This window comes from Uloborus diversus, chromosome 1, assembly GCF_026930045.1.
Source record: "Uloborus diversus isolate 005 chromosome 1, Udiv.v.3.1, whole genome shotgun sequence".
Lineage (NCBI taxonomy): Eukaryota > Metazoa > Arthropoda > Arachnida > Araneae > Uloboridae > Uloborus > Uloborus diversus.
This window is the reverse complement of record NC_072731.1, coordinates 173480537-173504931: the sequence shown is the minus strand read 5'-3', so window position 1 is coordinate 173504931 and position 24395 is coordinate 173480537. Positions and strand designations below refer to the sequence as shown.

Sequence of the window (24395 nt, the reverse complement as noted above, 5' to 3'; positions counted from 1 at the left end):
CCCAAATGTAAACGAAACAGTCAACATTCAAGGAAAATTAATAAATTGTGTAGTTGTCAAGGTTGTATTTAATGGCGTCGTAAGTAAATAAACAATTAAAAGTAACAAATGTTCTTTTTTTTCCTCAATGATTTCTCCTTAGTTGAGACATCATATTCAAAGTCTTTCTTCCGGAATCAGAAAGTGTCAATGTTTATAATCATTATTTATCTTTGTATTACGCGCGAGTTGATGCTATGAATAATTGTTAATTGGCGGGCTTTGAAAATGATTTGAAGTTTTATTTTCGAGAATATTGCTGTTAGTGTTTCAGTTCCGTTTATGTATTGAAAAAAATACGATCTATTTTTGTTGATGTAATTTTTAATTGGCGGACGTTAGAAATAATTTAAAATTTCGAGAATTTTGGTTAGTATTTTCGCTCCACCACATTTTCTCTGTTCCATAGTTTTAATTATCCTCAATAGTAAAGATGCGTTTCTGTATTGGTTTACGTATGGTGTAAGGTACTGTTCAGTGAAAATTGTTATTTCTCTGTTTAAAATAAAACATGATCTTTTCTTTTATTTTCCGATAATTACAAAATAAATTTTTGCTTGCAAGAAATACTGTTGATGATGTTTCATGTGATGTTTTTTTCATCTAAATACTGTGTTTAAAATTATTCTGAAATGTGTACAGGAGAACAATTAGCTTATTGGACACAGAGTTAGTTTACGGAAAATGCTTTTTCCCCCCTTCTCAAAATAAAATGTTTTGTGAAAAACTTTGGCACAGTAAGAAAACAGTTGTTTTACCTTATTTTCAAATGCCATTAATCTTATGGGCCTGTTGGTCTTTAGTTAGTAACTGAAAATTTTAACTTTCAGGTACTGTCTATTTGATAGGCGAACACTAGGAGCAGTTCAGAGAAAAATTCTGGTAGCTGTAAGGATAAGGACCAATGGTAATCGTTGGTTTTTAGGAGTTGTCACTTAAAATTTGTCTGAATTTAGTAAAGAAAGTACAAAATATGTGCCCTGTTAAATTAGAAAAATGTCCAGTTAATTCCTTCTGGCCAAACAATTTAAATTTTCCTGTGCGTAAGGATGTGGAGGGGCAAGGGTAAATACTTGATGTAAATCATATGTAAAAAAGAAGCAAAAATCAACAATGCAAGTCTTGTGATGAATAACATGTTAGTTTCAAAACAAGATGAACAGTTGGTACCTAATGTTTTATATCACTTTCTTTTGGAATGTAGCCTGTTATACAACTCCTTGCCTTAAATATCCTATGTAGCATTGATTCAAAATGTCATTCTTGTACAGAATGAAAGATTGTATCATTTTTCTTCATGTATTTCAAAATACAACACAAAACTCTTCAAAAGGTGGAGATGTCTAGTTCTTGCATTGAGGTCTTCAAATGTTTTCACCTTTGTATGAAATCACTGTGTGTTGTAACAGGTATGTCATTTGGTTTGCCGATTTGTTTACTTCATGCCTTGACGAAAGAAGGAAAAATATTTTTAACAATATCTGCAAGTATATGGCAACCCTAGAATTTAGAAATTGGAAGTTGTTGAAGGTCGCCAACTGCAAAAGTTTTAGCTTGCAATAAGTAATAAATGGGTTAAAATTAAAACCTCCAAAAATAAAAAATGTGTCACCAAGCAACTAACTTACCTTTAACAGAAAAGTACCTTTAATTATTATCTTTTTTTTTTTAAGGGCTTGTACATAATTTTTTATTGATATAAGGTTTATGTTTCAGTGTTAAAGCAGTAACTTTGGCATACATATGTTGTGAACCAGAAGGAGGCAAAAGTGATTCTCCTCCTATTATTTTACATCATGGATTTACTAGCTGTAAAGAAAGGTGGAAGCCAATCCTACAAACCTTAGCTAATCAGAGTAAAAGAGTGGTAAGTTTGATAAAAGTATTTTATGCAATTTAAATTTTTCTTTTTCAGTGAACTGCCGAGCAAATAATCAGTTCCCCTATATTTTACACTTAGCTGTGTATTTCCAGAAAGCTGTTTATCTTTTGGTGTAAATAGTTTTTCTGGCATTAAAAACAAAAATTATTTCTAATTTTAAGAGACCTCTATATTTATACTACACAAGTTATGAAACTTATTCAGAGCTTTTTTTTATCTAAAGCATCCAGGAATCAGTTTGAGTATTGAGTTTCATACTCAATATTTCCAAAACAACGACATCAATGTTGCACCCCTAACTCTAACATATGATTTCTTTACATAATAATCTGTGGGAGTATATATGCTATTTGTTATTCATAATTTCAAATTCCCGACTCCCTTTATATTTTAAGTTATAATAAGGTTACTGAAAAACTGAATGTTTCTAAAATATTAATGTAGCAATCTTTTTTAAAGGTGTATGCAATTGATGCGAGAAATCATGGTGAAAGTGAAAGAAGTGATTTTTTCAACTTTGACATTCTGACAAAAGATCTTGAGAACTTCATGGAATCAAAAGGCATTTCCAAAGCAACCTTGATTGGTCACAGCATGGGTGGAGTTGTTACAATGGCTTTAGCTGTTACAACTGTAAGTGCACATTATATTTGACTGTACAGGTTACAGTAGAACTGCAATCCATCTTTCATTCTTCCATGTGTAACATCTTGTTTTTACAATCCCATCACTTCAATGCTGTCTAAACTATTGATTGCACAGAGCAGAGTTATGCTGAGGCGATGAAGGCCGAAAGCTTTGGCTGCTTAATTTGTAGCGTTAGTTTAACTTTTACTCTTCCGTTTCATGTTTCAATTATTTTTTGCATATACGAAGTGAAGAACTTCCTTATGATTGAACTTAAAAGATTCGTAAAAAACCTGCTGCATTTATTTCTTGGAAGGCTGGTAGGTATGATAATGTCATGTAACTAATTCATTTTTTCTCCAACTTTCAAATTAAATAAAATTTCATTTTAATTACTGAACGGTATCTAGTTCAATACCATGGGCGGCCATATGCAAAATTGTAATGGGGGGAGGGGGGGCTCAGAAATTTTAATCATGGTTTTGCAGGATATTTTCCCAATTGAGTCAGATTTCAGGGCAGATTAGAGTCATTAAAATTTGACATTTTTAATTATTTATTCATTTATGGCTGGAGGAGAAATATTTTATATTTTTGCAAAGAAAAAAGTACTAAAAGCAAGGAAGTCCTAATTTCCAAGGGGGGGGGGCTCAAGCCCCCTTGCCCCCCTATATGAGCGCTCTTGTTCAATATCCATACTTTTAAATTAACTGTACACTTCTACTATGTTTTATTGTAAAGTACAATTGTATAGAGCTTAAAAGGCATTATTTTACATACCAATGAAATAACTGTTCAAAAGAGATTCACATCATAAATTGTTAAAGGTCAATTGGCCAAATTTTAACTCATTATTCGGCCAGCCAAAGCTTTGTTCCATCTCTGGTTTAAACAGCGTAAGTAATACTAACTGATTGTTCTAAAATTAGTTAAATCCCACATCTGTCATTCAAAATATTTGTCAACCTAGGGAAGTAATAATAAGTTCATCCTCCTGGTATCAAGTGTAAGGTGAAATTTTTTTTTTTCTAAAATATGACTTGGAATTTCATACATATGTTTCAATATAACTGCTGGTGCTAAATATGAAAAGAAATTCTGTGCAGGTCAAAATATTTCAGTTAAAAGGATTTTTTTTTTATCTTCTGTTTCAAAAAAAATTTTTTTTCAGTAATATATTTTTTTCTTTCTAATTTTTAACATTTTAATAGTGAATTCATTATGACCGTATAATTTTTTACATGATAATTTTTTATGTGGAGCATTTTCTCACTTCTCAGAATCTATCTTTTAAAATAATTAGTTCATTGAGTAGTTATTAATTGAGGTAATTCTAAACAAGTAACATTCGTTCAGTATGCCGACCTTTCTTTAGATTTTTATCTACTTCATGTACACATCTAAATGTAATTGATTGAATTAACTAAAATGATATTAAGCAGCAAAATTAGTTTTTTTAGCAGTTTTTTATATACTCTCAAATATGTTTCTTGTTTCTTGCTTAATAATTCAGTCTGTGGTAGTAGTTTTTATTTAAGCTTTATTTTGGGTCAGTAATGTCATTACTACATTTTAGTACAGTTTAATTTTGAAAATCTATAAAAAGCAGGACTGGCAATTTCGTAGTTTAGAGTTTTCTAGCTTTTAGAGATATCGTCAAGAAGTGATATTGAAATAACATACTAAAACATTGAGTTTTTTTCTTGTGAAAGTAAAAGACACAAGTGGCGTTCAAATGGACAAATTAAATAATAAAGTAGGAATAATGACTAAAAATGTACTTAAGCTAAAATCAATGTACATTACTTTTTAACACTGCAGATAATAAAGTATTTACTCATTGAAAAATACTCTAGTTCAAAGTTTTTTTTTTTTTCTGCTGTTTTTTAAAGTATTCTTTTAAGTAAACATTCCAGCAATTGATTTATTGTTTTGTTAACTTTTTGTTTTTGACAGCTAAATTTGTTTTATTTTACCGAATTCCACTGCTCAAGACATTTAAAATATCTTTACATGTATTTTTAATAATATTATTTATGGTTTATAAGTTTTTGAATTATAATGTGTAATGACTTATCAAGTCTACACTCTTTGTCAGCTTCATTCACCTGAAGACCATTTTGCAAATTTATTCATCAATCAGTTTTTGACCACCAGTGACTCGTCATTGTTTTGAATGATTTCACCAATTTATTATTGTTGGTGGTTAATGAAATTTCAAATGTAAATGTGGAGTTATTTATTCAGGGCTTGATCGAAAAAGTTTTTTTGACTGTATTTCATGAACAATCCAAATTTTTTGTAAATAAGTCTAAAACATTTGTAAAACTAAAATAAGAAAGCTCGGGATTTTTGAGATTTCCAGATTTTAGACTATCAAGGTTCAGCTCTTTTTGTTTAAACGTCCTTGATGGACTGTTTCCAATCATTTTTAACTTTCTTTGCCTGATTTAAAATGAAATAATCATTTATAAAAGAGGAATATTTAAGGATGTGTAGCTTTAAAAATCTACTTCCGACTTGATGTATAGCAGGGTTTGTACTTGAAAATGTTTTCAAATATCAAGCACAGTGAGAACTTGAGTTTGTCCTTTTCCACTTAATTAAAATCACTAAATTTTGTGCTATTTTTGTGATTTGCTTTCATATATATGAAATGTTCTTACTTAAATTAAAATTAATGTAATATTTTAAAATAGTGTGTTTACTACAGAGACTTGTCAAACATTTGAAGGCAAAATGTTCTATTCCTTTCAAAAGAAACCCAGCAAGAGGAAAATACTATGGTGATTGAAGTGTAAAAGAACCAGTGGTTTTAAAATTCTTTTATAAGTCGAAATTAGTAATTAGATTTAAAGGGCATAGTGAAATTGCGAGCATGTCCCACACACTAATCCTTTTGTGTAATTCATGCTTATCAAAATTTATTATAACTTTTACTCTTGCATCCCTACAGTGAAACTTCAATAACTCGACACGCAGATAATTTGACTGCCTCGGTAAATAATCATTTTTTTAATGGTTGGCCCTTTGCTAATTTTAATGGGCAGAAACCTCCTTTACTTGACACACATTTGCAGAAACCCATACAAGTTGACATCCAATTGCTATTCTTGTCCAATGGCAGCAATGGCAACAATCATGGACCAGTGTTTTGCCTGTACACTGTGTCTCTCTTGGATCGGTGCAGCAACAACGCATCAGTTTATAGAAAGATTCTAAACCAGTTTAATGATAGGGGATGTGCATTGGTTTTTTACCCATGACACACATAGAAAGGGAGTTATAAGTTTGATGTATCTGTGTTTCTGTCTGTGGCACTCTAGCGCCTAAACGGATGAACCAATTTTGAAAAAAAAAAGTGTCCAAAAGGAGATTTGATCGAGCGTCTTCTTAGCTACTTTGCGTCTTTGGATGACATTAATTCACAAAGATATTAATTAAAAACCTCTAAAAGGTTTTTGGCAATTTTTGCAATGAAAATATAGTTAAAAATTGTAAAATTTAATACCAAAATAAAGAGTGTTTTTCCGCGTCTCATAGAATGTGTTTGGAACTTCCCTGTTTCATAGAATTCGAACTATAACGTTTTTCAAAGCAGATCTTAATAACGGTAAGCTTTTATTCACGGGATTGATAACCAAATTCATTGTTGGCCGACAAGGAAATAAAATGCAATGATTTAAAATTATCTGTTGCCAGTTTCTATTTAATAGCAAATAGTAATCTTGACATTGATTTTTAATGTAAGGCTTTTAAAAGGATTTTCAATTTTCTCTCTTGATTCTACAGTTGCTACTCAGTAATGTTTTTTTTTAATTTTTAATTTTATCGTTGCTTGTCATCAATGCATCGCCTAGACTTAATAGGTATTAAAATTATGCAACCTCAGTAAGTTGACAACTGCTTATGTCGACATGTGTTCATATTCCTTTGGGTTGTTGAGTTATCAAGGTTTCCCTGTATATATCCCACACATTAATCGTTTTGTGTGAGTGCAAATCTCTCTTTCAAAAATATGACATTTTTCACTCTTACACTCTACCTTATATAGCCTTCCTTTATATTATTACTGCTTAACATAATTATTTTAAGTAAATAAGTTTTTTAAACTGCTATAAAGCAATTGAGTGATGATGAGGAGGCACATTCTTTTAAACGTCTAAAATTGGTATAAAAATTTTGAGATATTCATAATTCAAGCTGAATGAAACCTTGATAAAAAGTTTTGAATTTTATAGACATTTTGTATTATTGATCTTTTTGCTTATAACATCTTTTTTTTTTTTTTTTAATTTTAAGCCAGAGAAAGTAGAAAAACTCATTATTGAAGATGTAAGCCCTAAAGAACCAGAACCAGAACTGTATTACATTTTTGGAGCTATGTTGGAAGAGCAAATCAAGTGCTTTTCAACTTTAACTAGCTCAGATACTGAAGGGACTGTTCAACAGAAGCTCAGAGAGTGTATATATCGTAGTATACCAGTAAGTTTTTTAACTGTTTTAAAATTGAGTTAGTCATTCCGATTCAAAGTGATTATGCTCACCTAGAAGCTGTGTATTTGAGACCAAATAAGAGTAAATCTTGCTGTTATATATTAAGAACCTTGTCCTTAGTCTGAAAAGAAAAGTTTGTATTTATTGCAGATCAATGCTTGAAATCCTTAAAAAGTATTTAACCATTTGAGTATGTCATAGAAAAAAGCAAATGGCTTACTGCCACCAGGCTTTGCAGGAAAGCAAAGACAATTCAGAGAGACACATAGATACAAAGCCCACAATAATAAACTGGTGATCTCACTCTATGTTATGCACTATAATTTTTGTTATCCTTGTTTCATTTGAATTCTCAAGTAAAATTTAAAACAAAAGCACTCGTGTGGCCTAAAATTGATAAATCACTAACAAAAACAGGCACTTACTTTGAACATTAATAAAGTAATACAAAAAAGAAAACAATCCTCGTTGCCATTTAATCAGTTCTATCGGCCCTCCCACTTAAAGTGTTCGTTCCGGTATGCTATTGGGTCAAAGTGTCTTTGTCAATCAGTTCTATCGCTCCTCCTTCTTGGAGTTAACATTTCTGGTATGCTATTGGTTTGAAATTTCCCCTGATCCCATGTGGAAAAAAGCATCATATTTCCTCTACAGGACATAAAAGAACAGTATAACCCTTGTGATGATGTTATTCTCTTTTGTTTATTGTGAAGAAAGGACACTACATACAATGAGTGAGCAGCTTTTGTTATGTATGTAATATTGTAATATGATCGTGCATGCAATATGCATATTAAATTAGCCGTAGCCAAGTGGTTAATATTCCGGAATAAAGCTTTCAACTTTAAAAAAAAAAAAAAAAAAAAAAAAAAAAAAAACTTCTCTAGTTTCTCAGTCAAGGCTTGTTGTCAAGCTCATGTTTGAAAAAAAAATATTGTTGAAGGTGTAATTGCTGCAACTCAAACTAAAACATATTTCTTCTTTTAGGTATGTGTTAAGTTAATTTTTGTTGTAAAAATGTTTACTGTGGTTTATTGTCATCTATAAACATTCTAATCAATAGGGAATGTTAACTCTCTTCTCTTCACTAGCATCATGTAATTTTTGTATTTTTTTTATACATTTTTTTTTTGCACCTATTCGCCCCTGAGTCCTGACTACCTGACTATAACTTATGTGCATACAGGAGTATATGGATGCTTCTGCCTTTTTTTTTTTGTATTTTTGATGCACTGTGATCCAATGCATAATGATCACTCAATCAAAAAAAATTAAGCTAAAAAATTAATTAAATGTCAACTTTAAAATATGTAGGAAACGAGCATTTTAAGTACTATTATTGTGCAAATAAATATTTTTATATGAATGAACATTAGGTTAAGTTGATAAATATACCTTGCATATTTTTCAATTTATGCATTGATTTCTTCTAACTTTCTCGAATTTACAAAATTATATCATCATAGATGCAGTGGCGTAGCTAAGGGGTGGGCGGAGGGGGCGGTCTGCCCCGGGCGGCACTTTTCTAGGGGCGGCAAATTGACCCTTTTGATATGGAAAAAAATAAATGTATTTTCCAGATAGTAAAATTATGGTTTTAATCTGTTACTGCAGGCAAAAAGAATCTTAAAGCACTCAAAATAACTTTTCTGGGGCATAAGTGTTCCTGTAGTTTTCAATAATTTCAAGAAAGTGATACCACAAACGAAGAAAAGTGTGGCTCAAGTCATTTCAAACCAAACTTTCCCAGAAAAATATGCGTGTTTAAACACTCAAATTTATGAATGACAGCATGATAATAATAAGAAATTCTCTACCTGACTTGAGCCACACTTTTCTTCGTTTGTGGTGTCATTTTATTGGAAGAATTGAAAACTAAAGGAATATTTAAATATTCCATTCTAACTCAGAAAAGTTGTTTTGTCTCTTTGAGTGCATTATGAAAAGTGCATGGTATTTTTTAAAAAAACTGTTACTTAGACTGTTGTAGAGGTTAACTTTAGGAAGACGAAAACAATGAACTTTTCCAATTTTTGTTATAAGAAAAAGCTAAAACAGGATTTTAAGAGAGTTTCTTGAAAGCCTACTCCTAAAACGAAAACTTTTTTTTTATTTCCTTCAGAAAAATGATGACAATAGCAGGGTTGCCAACCTTGGAGAAACAATTTGAGGAGCATCTGTGCTGATTTTGAGGAGCAATTCAAAATTTTGCGGAGCAGTTCTGAATTGTATAAAAATCAATAAAATTAACTAAAACAACTTATCTGAGTTTTTTAGAGCTTTAATAATTATTTTAAGCACTAGTATGAAAATAATAATTTCTAAATTAATAAAACAGCTTACACAGTTTCAATCTTTGAGTATAAGCATCTTTAATTTCCCATATTTACATGTTTGTTATGATGAAACAGCAAACTTTAAGCTAGAAAACTTCGGCATGGAAATGCGGAGCAAAAGAACTTCTTTGCAGAACCGCGGAGTTTCGCCATTTTTGCGCAGCAACTCTGCAAAATGCGGAGCAGTTGGCAACCCTGCAATAGTAAGAAAAAAAGGGGGAGGTGTAAAATGTTACATTAAACAATTTATTGCTCATCTCACTTTAAATGTTTTAGAGTTTGCTTTAATTCCCCACTCTTTACAAAAAATCTCTTCTTCAAACGAAGTATAAGGGATTTCCGTTTTCTCGCTTTTGAGAGTAGATAATCTATACGACAATTTTGGATATGAAAGGTAAGCAAATTTCATTTTTTAACGTTTGGTTTGGACCCTCGACTTATACAAACATAGTCCAAAATGCGTTTTAAAGAATTCAGTTTCAACTGATTCCGGTTGGAAACCTGTCCCATCCCCACTCTGAAGTCTAATAGTACAAAGATGTTTTTAGGCTGTAGAGCGCTTTAATATCTCATCCCTTTTCCTTATATCTCCAAAAATAGTTTAGAAATACGTTTTTAGACCTCAATGTTGAAAAATTTCTCGACGGAGTCCATTCCCCTGTCGTTTCCTCTAACGTAGCAGCCAAAAAGTATATATTTAGGCCTTTAATTCTGGAAAAATTCCTGGAGAAAACACCCACTCTCACTTCTAAAGTCTCAACATCTAGCCTAAAATTAAGTTTTTAAAGCTTCGATACTTCAATATCAATTTGTGAAAACAGCATTTGAACCCTGAGTGTCTTTGATCCCCTAACGTGATCAAATACAGCCTAAAATACGTTTTTAGGATTTTAATTTTGGAAATTTTCCGAGCGAGATATCTTAACCCCTTGAGGACCAGCGCTCGGAAAACGAAGCGCAGCTACGGGACCGAACGTTCTGAAATGGAACGCCGCCATCGGCCCGAGCATTTACAGCAGTTAAGCCTAACTGAACAAAAATATTCATATAAAATCAGCATCTCAAAATAATGGCTTGAAATTTTAATTTTGTTTAAACAATGTACTACTGATTACTAATTACTAATATAAAGACTATTACATTATTAGAAGGAACGAAATAAGTAGAATACTAAAACTTTAATCATGTGCACAAAATTAAATGATATGTGCACAAAAACAAAGTTAGAGTTTGACATCCTGAGTGTGGAATCAAAGAAAAAGAAATGTAGCAAAAAAATATGTTCCTTATGTAATTTTGATTAAAAGAACTTAGGTCAACGAATTTAAACTAGTTATATTTCACAGGCGACGAGTTTCAAAACTGCTTCATAATTCACTCGAAAACATTCCCTTTCACTCACTTCGCTAATCATTTTTATTGCAGTTTCCCATCCCCAAATGAAAAAGAATAAATACAGAAGAACAATATCAGAAAGGATTCAAAAATAATCATAAACTTCAGGCCTCTTGAACTCATTCCTGTACTCTCATTGAACGGGGAATCCCAAAAGTCTGGAACACATACGCAAAAATATTTTAACCTTCCTTCCCTCCCCCATAATTTATTCAGCTAGATGTATATCTCTTTCAATTACTCGTAAAAAAAAGAGAAGCAAAGATATAAGCAAGAGCAATTGAGACCTCATAAATCATATGCGCAGAGCAGTGATTCACTGTTGTTTACAAAAAAAAAAAAATCTAGCCCATTGAGAGGCCCAAATAAGAAACTAAAGCGTGTACATGAAGGTCAAATACCATGTGACTCGAATATGATCAAAGTTATAGCCATTTAGCGCCATCTAGTATCATTTAAATATTCAATTCAATCGTTCCATTTCGAGAAAGCATATACGTGACGCTGGGACTACAGCGTCGATCAGAGCGTGTAGCGGATAAGAGACGCTGGGCTGATGGGAGAGGAATCGTTGCGTAGCGTCCGCGTGACGCTGGGTGCGAACGGGTTAATCTACTTTCCCCTCCCACCTAACGCCTCCAAAAATCAAACTAAAAGAGACTAATTCTGAAAAAGATCGGAAGCAAATCCGAAGTGCTCTTTCTAATAACTTTACTAAAATTGCAGTTTTTGACTTAAATTTAGCAATTTTCTCCAAGTGCCTTGCCCTATCCCTTATACCCCTTCACTTTTTTTTTCTTTTGAAAAATATAGAGATTAATTAAGTCTTATTTTTCTTCAATTAAATTTCTAGTTTTAATTTAAATACCTTTGAGTTTTATATATTAGCTATTTCACAACCAAAGGGCGGCAAGTTGAGGAACCGCCCCGGGCGGCAAACACTGTAGCTACGCCACTGCATAGATGATAAAATCGCACTTAAGTAAAATTCAATTTAGTTCCTTTCAGCAGATAATTCCTGTTTTTAGTAAAATTTGTTTTAAATATAAGGATACCTTTATGCTTTTCTAAATTTGATGTGTTCTATGCTTTTTATTTTTGTAGGAAAATTAGGCTCACAAGTTAAATGATTATATGGATTGATTACCCACCCCTGCAGGCTATTTTTATAGTTCAGTCAAGAGTTTTTTTTAAATTATTTGTAATTAAAAAAGTAAAATATTAATAACTACATAACTGGTGGTTAGTACAAATAATACATAATTGGTTATCTTTTCCAGATGATACCCGATGCTGATCAAGAAGTAATACAGGCAATGAAGTTTCCCATTAAGAAGGGGGATCATGGTTATGAACCATTAACAAACTTGAAAGTACTTCTAAAAGCTGTACAAAATCCTCCTATTTGTAGTTTTCCTAAAGGTAAATCTTATAATGGAAACACCCTTTTCATCTATGGTGGGCAATCAAACTTTAGTGTGTAAGTATTGTTTTAATAGAATATGTATACATATATACACTTTATTTTCTTAATTTGTATGATTTTCTCTGTTTGAAAATAATAAGAAATATCATAATCCGATAACTGATGCTAAAAGATGGCTGAAAATTATTTGTAAACACTATCATAGGCTTGACACTACATCAGAGCAATGCATAAAAATATGCAAAGTATTTAATATGTAAAGGCTAAATGAGTGGGATTTCTGACATTTAACTTGGAGACAAATCACTTGACAAGACCTCAACTACTGAAATATTAAAAAATAAATCATGTTTATTATTTTTTTTTTTAAATAATGCCAATTTTCCTGCATATTTTTTATGTCTTGGTTGCTACTAGAACAGTTATTAATTTTGCAGAAAAAAGGGATCCGTAAGCTAACAGGATCTACTGGCGACTAGCTAGTTACAGAAAATTGAAATTTTCAATTCTGCTCTTTTTTCCTTCAAAGTTCGAAAATCTTTTTTCAGATGAATTTTCGAGCTATTTGATCTAGTGTGTATAAATAAAGATCTTATCTCGAGAACTTCTTTAATTTTTTTCTTTTTTTCTCTAGACATTTTTTTTTAAGAAAAAGAACTACCTTCATATGAACTCGTGGCTAAAAAATGCTATGCCAGAGGGTGCAGGTTCTGCACTCATACCTTTAAATATTGTTTTAATTTTAGGACTTTTGAAGAGGACTGAATATTTGCAAGATTTTTTTTTACTACCCTAAGTTTTTTGAAAATGTCTTACAAAATCTACTAACTCCAAAAAACCTTCTTAGAGAAAATATTATTATTTTTAATGATGCATCCTACAGAAAAGTAATAATAAATAAAAGCAGAAATAGTTGTTCTTTGCTTGTAGTCAGGCCCGGCTCCAGGGATAGGCGACCTAGGCGGCTGCCTATAGCGGCAGATTTTAGGTGCGGCAAATTTCGAAATTGAATTTCTTTTTGAAGTATGAATTTCTGTTTCTGTTCTGTTTCTGTTTTAGTACCATATGATTCACTGCTTCAATGTTAAAAATAATAATTTAGAATGTGTAACAGTGCTTAAATATGCAAAAAAACATTGTTCAGAATCGAACTAGAAATTCAATTTAATTTTGAAGGAGGCAAATTATACGTGATTTAATAGCCTTATGAAAATATTAATGTCTGTTTCAGTGCCATAAGATGCACTACTTTCATTTAAAGTGTGTACCAGTGCTTGGATACGCAAAACCTTATTTGGAATTTAACTAGAAACTCACTTTAATTTTAAGCACTTAACTATTATTTTTATTTTATTAATATACTATTATTTTATATTATTATTATTGTTATTCAATGGGGGGAGGGGGCGGCACTTATCAATATCGCCTAGGGCGGCAGAACTACTAGAGGCGGCCCTGCTTGTAGTAGTGTCACTTTTTTTGCTGTGAAATTTGCTTAAGCGGGAAATTCAACTGAAACGCGTTCGATCGAATCAGGAACGGTTGAAATTCTCCTTCGAATTCGAACGTTTTCGGAATCGTTCGAATTTTGCACTTCAACTTGCTTTTTGACGTTCGATCGAAACGCGTAGGGTTGCAATCGAATGTTATCCTCGCTCGACGTTTCGTCATATGGCCCGAAGTTTGAGGCAGCCAATCACAAAATTGAATGAGGGAATGAAGTTACCTGTAACTGCAGCTGTTGTCCTTGTTTACGTTTGTCATGTCATTCTCGTTTCGTGTGTTTTTTTTCCCGGATATCTGCAAGTTATCTTTTAGTGTTAAATACAAATCTGAAAAAAGACACACACATTTTTTTTTTCTAGAAAGCTACCGAAACTTTTTAACCATAACCATTTATTTGTGTTCTTCTTTTTCTTCTTAGAATAAAAAATATTTTTTTGATCTCATGAAGTTAATATATATTGTAATTTTAAATTTTCATGGTTCATTGTAAATTGCAAAAAAATATATTGATCTTACTTTTTCCATGTAACTTGCTTGTTGCTTTTATTGGTTTTTAGTTATAACAATAGCTTAGCTCAATACATTTTGCTTTTAGTTGAATTTTTAGAAGTATATAGAAGGGGGGGGGGGGTAACCGCAGCTCAGATGAAATTTTATTTTCACAAAGCATAATTATTGTGAGAAATGTCAACGGAAATCATGGACTCGAAAACTCTGAATATAACAGATACCCTGTACATAAAACTTTGAAACAAAAAATCTTTTCAATCACATTTTGATTGTTCAGTGGTGTATTACATCTATTAAAAGCAACACCATAGTTGAAATATTGAAATTTAATGAATAGTTATTAATTGCAAATTATTGATTTATTTTTACACTTATGATATGTATGTTTTCTGTATAAAAGTAACCTTTTAAATAATTAGAACTTCATTTTATCATTGGATTTAATATTTTTACGAAACAAATTACAGTTAAGTGTTCAGTATTCTGTAAATATTTAATGTTGTTAAATTTCTTTTTACTGATTTATTTTTTTTAATAAAAAACATTACTTTAAAAAAAAAGAGAGAACGTTTGGTTTAGAAAATGACAAAAAATGCAATTTACGAGTAGCAGTATAATTGAGAGAAAGATGCAATCAATAACCAAGTAAGGCAAAACAATATAAAAAAATATTTTAACCTTGAAATACTTTCTGCTTTTTTGCAAATAGCATTACAACTTTTTTTTTTTTTTTGAGCAATCACGATTGCTTTTTGTTCTTACTTGACTGTTTTTGGCGTGCTGTGATTTTATTTTCCCACCGCCTCCCTCTGCCAGCACCACCGTCGACTGGCCTCACGATGCTGCTCCTCCAGCAAAAACCGTCTCCAGGTTGCGTCCATATCCTACATACACACACGCATGCCTGCACAACATACGCTTACACGCATACCCACACACACATGCCTGCACATACGTAAAAAATATGTGATTGCGAATAACATAATTTGAATTCAAGATGTCAAAATTCAAATTATTTTTTTTTTTAAATCAGTCTTCACAGAAATTACACTCCTCCCCCTTCCTCCAAAAAAAAAAAAAAAAACAGTTCCTGTAATTAGCCATGCAATGTTTCATTAAACAATAACTACCATTAATTTTAAATTTATCAAATTTATATAAATTTATCAATTGTGCATAGTTAACATTGTTTTCAATAAAACAAAACATTTATTACAAGTACAAACTCATTTATTGCAGATTTGTGCTACACAATTTCTAACATTATTTGCTTTCACAAATGCGGAATTATTAGTATCCTTTGCATTCATCATCAGTATCTTTGGCACTCATACTTGGAGATCGTAAGAATCGTAGGTACAACCTGACCATCTTTCAACAACTCCAATTGTTTGCAGTTATTGTCAGAGACCTAAATTACAAAAGAAGGATAAGAGTATCAATGCATTATCAAAAATATGTAACACACAAGGCCGTCCACAGAAATTTTCGGTCCCATCACAAAATGAGTTTTCCGCCCCTCCCCCCCCCCCCTCCTTCATATTGTTTACTTCTATATTCCAAGCCTAGTTTTGAAAATATTGGGCTCCTATCGGGCGCGGGTGTCCCTTCCCTCTCCTGTGCACACTCCTGGTAACAAATAAACTTTTTATTGAGTACACTATCAGGAGTCCCGTCATAAACATACACGTAAAAACAAAAAAATTACCTAGGGTAGGATACTTGACTAGATTTTTTCTTGGCAACAGGAAAATAAGCTGACAGCAAGTGAAATAAGTAGTTCAAAGCACTGTGTCGAGTTTGAAGAGATATTAGGCGTTTTACTTTAAATACATAGTTAATTTGTCAAACTGCTGCATGTTTTTTTTTTTTTTTTGCTATAATTTTTTTAATTAATAATTTCAATTTTACAAGCAGCAGTCTGTAGTAGATGTGTTAGAATGGAATGTGCCAGCCAATAACTCGGAAATAATTTTCAATCTCTTCTGATTCGCCAAGTAGGTAGCTATAATTTCTGTAAGTTACCGCCCATTGGCCAGGGCTAAAGCAGAAATACATGAAATACACCGCCAGCTCCGTCATTCCAGCCGAGGACTGCAGTTTTGTGCTTATTAGCACTCAATTTGTTTGGCACTCTTGGCTTCCTTAAGAGGTTTTCCACCTCCAGCTCAGTCACTTCCTATGCCGGGCTGTTGAGTGCTAATAAGCACGAAACTGCAGTCCTCGGCTGGAATGACTGAGCTGGCGCTGCATTTCAGGTAGCTATAGTTCGGCCAAACTTAACCTGGCAACGATGCAATACTGAGATAGGATCTGTCTAGCCTTCACAATACTGCCAAGTTAGGTTTGCCCCAACTATAGTAAGTATAACATTTTATCTGCTAACTCGATTTTTCTACCGAACCTCATTACTTGACTCTGAAGAAAGAAAACAAACTTATCCGTGAAAAATATATATTTCAGAAAGTTATATGAATTAGTTTGAATATATTAATCAATAATTTCAAAAATAGTGTCGTAAAATGAATCATAATAGATATAATCAAGCTGTATCTCGATATAAGGTCACCCTTCCGGACTGTTTGAAACTGATCTTAGAAGTGGGTGACCTTATAAACAATTCATATTCATTTGTCTACAATTTCTTTTAAGCTTAATATATTCGTATACCTAGTGTTGTACCCAGTATTCAGTATATCGTTGCTCAGAGCAACAGTGAGCTATCTGATTCCAGAAATAACACTACTGTTGCTCTGAGGTGACGATATGCTCACTGGCCCCTAAAATTTAATGGCGCAGTCTGCGCTATGACAATCCTGTTTAAAGTATATGCTCAGTGCTGGCCTGATCAGAAAAACCTCGGACTTGTAACTGAAGGGTTCCGAGTTTGCTGATGGTGACTGGGGCATGTTAAATATGCTGTGGTCACAAAGTCCTCCAAGTGAAACAATACTTCTGATGGTGCTGGACCAGGGATTGCTCAATTTCTGGTACAACAAGGTTAATCAAAGAAAGGCCAAATAAAAAGCAGCTTTGAAATTGATCTCCTCAGCATTGGAAATTTCAAAGTAACAGGTCTGGCACCAGTTCTACAAATATACTTGTTCCAACATGTCACACAGGTGACTTAAGAAAAAAAAAGTCTAGGTGACAAGTTGTTTTAGAGCAAGACTCTTTCAGAAGATCTTTCAGATTTTTCCTATTAACTCGGATAAATAATTTGTTGGTAGCCTACAATTTTTTTCTGGCTACCAAGAGTTCACAATTTTTGTCGGACTCTGCACATGCACTGTACGCGTATATACTATATTAATTTTACATGCATATGTAACAATTCATGTTTTGTACTCACAATTTGATATTCACAGCAAATTTACCTCTTCCGTTCAAGTAGGGAACCCAATAGGTACTTGCACCTTTGTTTGATCAGTTGCATTCCGTCCGTCATTTTCATATTTCTTGGGAACTGAAACTTTTGGAAGAATTCCATTCTCCTGCCCCCCTTGGAAGATTCCAGCGTTGAGAAGGTGCAAGTGGACAGCATCTGGAATGTCAAAAGAAATTGCTAAGAATAATATGATTCAAAGTTCTCAAAATAATGTATTTTTTAATGAAGAATAATAGTTTTTTATTCATTTCCTTAAAAAAATATATATTATACTCATTTATACAAATAACAAGCATTTAAACGCTTGGAAGAGGGGAGGGAGGAGCAATATACAAAACTGTTTTCTTGAAAACCCAAGTAGTTTAACTAAACCTAGATGCTTCAATTTGTTTATTGAAATCTAATCAGTTACAAGAAGCAAGTTTTTATAGACATAGTTGTTATTCATAGAATTTAAAATAAATTAAAAAAAAAAAAAACACTAGTATTTTCAGTAATAAGCAATATTTTTTAATTAACCTTAAATGTAAGCAGTAAAAGAATTTTCAGAAGTAGATGTATTCATTAAATAAAGTAAAAATTCATTAAATAATTTCATAAAATAATCAAGACTCAATGCTGTCATATGTTACAATTACTTCGTAATTAGAGGAACTTTTATAAAATAGCTTCTTGGCAAACAAATTTTGATTTAATTTTGGAAGCTTGCCACGATGTTATCAAGTTTAAAAAAAGGATGAATGTTCGAACTAGATAAAAACTTAATTTTAAGCAGCAATCATCGTTACAGAAGTCATAAAAGTATTTATTTGTAATAAAAATGTAACACTCACCTGCAAATCAACTGCGGATGCGAATATAGCAAAATATTTGTCATCGACGATAGCGATTTCTGGCTGCTACACTTCGTACGCCATTGCTGGAAGATAAACAAAAATCAATCGATTCTTCCCAATCATTCGAATCCAACCACTCGGATGGGTCACGTGGTACAAAACGTTCGAATCGTTTCAGTTGAAGCCAGAGTCGCTGCTTTTGATCGAAGCATTCGATGGAAAAGGGGAAAACGTTCGAAAAATGTTTCAGTTGAATCTGCCCCTAAATGCCTATACACATTTTTAAGCTTTAGAAAATAGTTTTTTTTTAATGCTATGAAACTTAAATTTTGAATGTACAGTATCATCATGGAGTATATTCATGAATTAGGATGGTACTTGAACTTCTCTTTCAGTTTCAGCAATTGAATATAAATCAATTTAGTTGAGTATCTTAATATATATACATTTCTTCTGTGCGGACGTTTGTCACCATAAGGCTTTTAAAGGGCTGGACCGATTTTGATCAAATTTTTTGCGTGTAATTAAGTTGTGTCAAGCATGGTTTATATATAAATATATAGAAGCACTATGGATCGAAATGAAAACGTTTTTCTTAATTAATTTAAACTTTGGATGGTTATATCTCCCAAATGATTAATATTTATTTTAACCTATTGTTGAGTGAGAACTGAGATAAATAATTAACCCATTGCCAAAGGGCAATAAAAAAACCAGCTCTGTTTTTTATAACTGTGATATGTCAATTGAGAATAGATAAAACGTAGAGAGAGAGAGAGAGAGTGAAACCTTAATTTCTTGAAAGCAACGATTTTAGGTCCCGTGATATTCCATTTTAAAGTTAAGTACTGGAAGAAATCAAGTTTCTTTCACTAACCGAAAGTACCGTACCTAGCAACATTTGTTTCTCGGTTCACAAATCCATTCGAGTTTTGGCACCGCAAGACTACTTTAGCAAGAATACTTTAAGGATTATCAAACTAATCAGTACATTATAAAGGAAAAGACTGGAATTTAGGCGTGAAACAAATTTTATTTTTGTCCAGATAAATTACAACAGGGTAGTTCTGTACACAGAAGATCAGTGCAGTGGAAGATTTTTTATCTTTAGCGGAATGAACAAATTTGGCAATGTATGCAGAACATTCAAGTGCGCAGAGAAAGATAGCAAGTGAGAATGCTCAAGGAGAGAGCGGGATTTAAAAGTTTTCGTTCAAAAGATCAGGTCGTTAATCGGTCGGAGTTCGCTTCGCTCACTGATCGGCTGGATTACAGTAACGTGGTGGCTTGGCGACTTTGTCCATAAACAATAGAGTTGCGAGATTATTTTTTGCATTTTAAAGCTGCTGTTAATGTAATTTATTGTATTTTTTGTTTATTTCGCGAAATATTTTAAATTGCAAAGAATTGTTTTTGGTTTTTAAAGAGTTTAATTATGTAAGTTGAAGAATGTTTATTATATATCGGGAGGGAGGGTGAGTGGTTTTTGCTTATCCAGGGAACTGTTTTTACCCTTATCATTTTTTCAAATGTTCGACTGTTTATTCTTTTTCATATGGGGGACGTTGCAGCGGGATTTGCCGTTTGTTTTAGAGTGGGTAGTTTTACACTTAATATCTGAGGAAGATTTTTATCCTTTGAGTATGGCTAAAGGAAAAAAAATCGTAAATTTTATAAAAATCTTTCAAGTACACGAGAAAAAATAGTTAATGAAACAGCTGCTCAGTGGGCATTAAATAAATCAAGTTGTAATAAATATATGCATTCTGACAGCAGCTTAAAACATTTTCTATTCACTTATTTTTGTCAACAAGAAGGTTCAAACACTTGATAGTTTCTTAAAATTTTCAACTTTTCAATTTACAAAGATTGAACAGAACAACATCTGCCGGGTCCTCTAGTATTCTCTGAAATACTAGCCAACTCCATGCAACTTGATGGAAGGAATAGAAAGATGCATTCTTTTAGATGACTTGAATTATATATTACCTTATGCAACTTTGCATGTGTGTTATTTCTATTCAGTTACTATTAATAACCACTCATTTGATTTACTTAAAATAACTCCTAAATTATTTTTTTTTTGATGCCTAGAAAATTTCATATTTGGTCATAACACCTAGATTTAAAAACTTTTTCCTAACACTAGATTTTATATAAATTCAAACATTGAACTATAATTTTACAATCATGCAGTCATAATAATTGTATCAGTTACTGTTTGGTTCTTTTAAAGAGAAATATATTTTGCCAATCGAATTTGATTTAAAAATAATTAGTGTTGTATTAACCCCTGCTTAAGTTTACCAAAAAACTATTTATAATTTAGAACTTCATTTTATGATGTAATTTCATGAACTGTTATGAAAATCATACTTCTAGTGATTGCCTCATTTCAGTTAAGGGTGATTGTCTTTAATTGTTACTGTTTGAGTATGATTGTTTTAAATTTTACTTTTCAGGATTGAAGATAAAGATCTCATTTTGAATTATTTTCCAAAAGCTGAATTTCTCTGCTTTGAGGATGCTGCCCATGAAGTGTGTTCCTTTTATCCAGAGAAGTTTTTAAAAGCTGTTCTCAAACACCTAACTTGAAAAATAAATAAATAAATGTATCTTCTGTAAGAAGTTTTCAAAGTTTATTGTTATGTCATTTTACTATGCATCCACTATTGATAAGGAGTTCATTTCATTCCAATGTCATATCATCATTTATCTGCCATTAAAGTTGCATTTTGCTCTCATGGTTGTATATGTTTGTCAACTAAATATTTATGGTATAAATATATCATAAAGTGGTGGATTTTCATTCTTGGTTTATAAATGTTTTTGTAACTTTGTATTTTTGCTACACATTGTGATAAAATTATTTACATACTTCTCTGATCTCTTTTTATGAAAAATAAATTTCTGTGAAGATTATTTGAGTTCTTATTTTTAGTTTAATCTTTCAGAATTATCTTGTGATATTTGCTTAGAATGAATGTGGTTGTAATAAATGTATAGTGCAGTGGTAAGTTGGTCTATTTTGATATTGTGATCAAGGTTAAAGGGTTAGATTTATTAACTTTAAGCCTCCCATTCCCCTCCACACACACAAAAAAAAACTACCACAAAAGCATTCAATTTCTCTTGAATTTTATTTCTAGAAAGTTGTGTTTCTAAACATGACAGCTAAAAAAGATATTATGCTGTTTCATGTAAGGCATTCTTCCCCTGTAAATTCTGATAACAAAATTCCCAATTCACTGCTCTGTAAGCTGCCTGTTTTAAATATTAGATGTAAGTACACAAGATGAAATTTAATATGAAATCTTTCAATGAATCATTATCAGTATCTTGCAATAATTAATAATGAGTATTCTAAATTAGATATGCTATACCAGTCCTTAAAGAATCCTTCAATTTTATTTTTTATATGGGGGGGGGGCAAAAGTAGTAGGATATGGTTTTTGAAAGATGTTTAAATTTCCCAAAAAATTTTTACAAATTTAAATCATTAACAAAGCCAAGAAAACAAGATCATAACAGTCTACAAACTTTTACTCCTTATATAAATTTGTCATAACAGACAATTCAAGTTGATTCATAGATGGTCTGGGTCGGAATCTGAGGATTCTGTTCCTCTGCAGTACGTATGCATTCAAAAGTTCTGTGGTTGGATGCTAGCAGTACTCTGAGTGCAAGAGACTGGAGATTCTCCCTTCCCTTCAATGCAGTGCTTAATATTTTTAAAAGGATTGGTGCTATCAAGTGGCTGCTTAAGCCACCTTGGTTTATTTTTAGTTGGGACTGTTCACCCCAGACAGAAGGACAACAAATTAAGATTTGTAAGCTCTTCAGGTGCTCAATGTAATCATTTCATACCTTATATACAGTAGAGTCTTGAACGTTTAAGGTTCCTCTTAATCCAAGGTGCTTCATTTATATTTTAATTTATCTTTTTTAGTAGCTCAAGATTTGATTTTCATTAAAATCTGAAAGTAGAACTCTTTTGCTGCTGTAAAATTTATTGACTTTTGCATAGTAACTATTAAAAATGCATTGAGAGGTTGGTTATATTTTGCAAGCACATCAATACATATGGATATCGAGAAATTTTTTTTGCAAACGTTTGTTTAGATGCAACTAAAGGAAAAATTTATTTTGAAATTTGAGTGAGGAATTTTTTGTGAAGGCAATAGTTCCTTTTCTTTTTACAAGGAAGTAAAAGGCGCTCCATTGTATGTCTTCTGAGTAGTGTAAATATCTAGAAGAATTTTCCGGATATCCCAAGTTTTCAGTAATATGAGGTGAGGTAAGCTCCAAGTACCTCGGTTTTTCGAGACTGCACTGTATACTTCAAAAAAAAAAAAAAAAAATTCCCATATTGAGTTGCCCACATATGCCATCAAATTCATTGTTTGTCTTGAATTGTTATTGCTGAATAAATAATAAAAAGGTACAAAGAATCGGCTGAGTTATATTTGAATTTAATGATTTTGTCTGTTTTTTTCTTTCATCTTCTAAAATTGTACTTTTTTTTCCTTCCAAAAATTAGAAGTGAAAAGCCCAGTAGTTGATATTTACTAAGTTTTTAGTATGTTTTTCCATTTTATTGCATTCACATCTGATCAGTTCTTTCTTGGCACTTTTTGGAACTCTGAAGTTGAATAAAACTGCACCATTTCCTTTCTATATCTGTGTTTTATTATTTTTTTTATTTGTATATTTATTTTAGATTATTTATCTTTAAAATTAAACTAAATTTTTATTTATTTTAATTTATGATTAGTTGTAGATGTAGTATGTTTTTGTTTCAGTGATGGCATAAATGTTTTCCATGGCTTTGTTTTCTTGAGAAATCATGAATGAAATGTAAAAGACACAACCAGTTTTATCTGTCCCAGGTCTATTTTTTGGCTTCGTAGTGTAGAATTTTTCCCTGTTAAACTTATACATCGAAAGCTATGAATCGATCAAAGAAACTTTAGTGGAAGTATCCTTATGATAAGGTTGTGTATTGAATTCAGAGGTATTTGGCCAGTAAAAACTTTTGATACTTTTAAAAAAATCAAGTATGGTTAAAATTATTTTTGTAATTTACCAGTTGAAATTGTGTTTATATGCTGATTGAAAGTATTTTATATCATGTTGAATAAAACTTTGGACTTAGAAAAAGTAAATGCAGAGCAATTACTTTGTTTCTAATCTGTGTATTGTTGATTTGATGTTTTGGACACTTTCTTTTTTATAAGCAAGTATACTTCAAAACATTTATATAAAATTTTTAAATCTCTTATCTTTATCATTATACAAAATATTTTGAAATTCTATGATGGTTTCTTTTTCTTATCTCCAGTATTTCATTTTTTTTTCTTTATCTCCAGTTAGACTTTTCTCTTTAAATCTGGAATTTTATCTCTCCCAAAACGACTGTGAGTTGTATACTACTTTATCATTGAAGCCTGAATAGCGTCTAAGTATTTTACATTGTATATTGAATTTGAATGTTTTCTAGACCAATGTCAAATATTTTTTGAAAATGCATTTATTTTATCGTGTTTATATTTATGTGAACAGAAGTGTCTTACTTGTTTTATATGCATATTTTTTACTTCATTTGTGCTTTCTTTTGTTTTAAGACTTATTTGTAGTTAAAAAAAATTACTGCATATCCATATAAAATTCTCATTGGTTAAAAGAATAATTTTAATTTTATTTAATGAGTGATAACATATTAAAGTCAACATATAAGTTCAGAATAAATAAGTGAATAAAAATAATGTTTAATGAATTATTTTTCTTTTTTTTTTAAATTTTAGAAAACAAATATGAAAATGAAACAACAAGCATTTAAGAGCCATTATTTTGAAATTCAGACAAAAACGGAAATTTTGGCAGTGACCATTTTTGATTTTCCTAATTTTTTTATATCTCAAAGTAGGCCATAAGAAGTAAACATTCTGAAATT

At 31.6% G+C, this 24395-nt stretch overlaps 1 protein-coding gene across 2 annotated transcripts; it reads left to right on the top strand.

The window, feature by feature from the left end:
* LOC129223125 (protein ABHD11-like) lies at positions 1 to 24169 on the top strand. 2 transcript variants are annotated; one of them, XM_054857693.1, is made up of 6 exons: positions 1 to 79; positions 1756 to 1906; positions 2381 to 2554; positions 6851 to 7033; positions 12057 to 12256; positions 20905 to 24169. In XM_054857693.1, the coding sequence occupies exons 1-6, from the start codon at positions 72 to 74 to the stop codon at positions 21035 to 21037; spliced, it is 849 nt and encodes a 282-aa protein (XP_054713668.1). In that variant the 5' UTR covers positions 1 to 71; the 3' UTR covers positions 21038 to 24169. The 2 variants fall into 2 exon arrangements, with proteins under 2 accessions (XP_054713668.1, XP_054713675.1); XM_054857700.1 differs by lacking the exon at positions 6851 to 7033 and having other exon boundaries at positions 20905 to 21822.
* Positions 24170 to 24395: the final 226 nt, after the last annotated feature.

Coding starts and splice junctions, on each gene's coding strand:
- LOC129223125 (XM_054857693.1), top strand. Junction 2,555..6,850: donor TGGCTTTAGCTGTTACAACT/GTAAGTGCACAT, acceptor TTTAATTTTAAG/CCAGAGAAAGTAGAAAAACT. Junction 12,257..20,904: donor GGGCAATCAAACTTTAGTGT/GTAAGTATTGTT, acceptor TTTACTTTTCAG/GATTGAAGATAAAGATCTCA.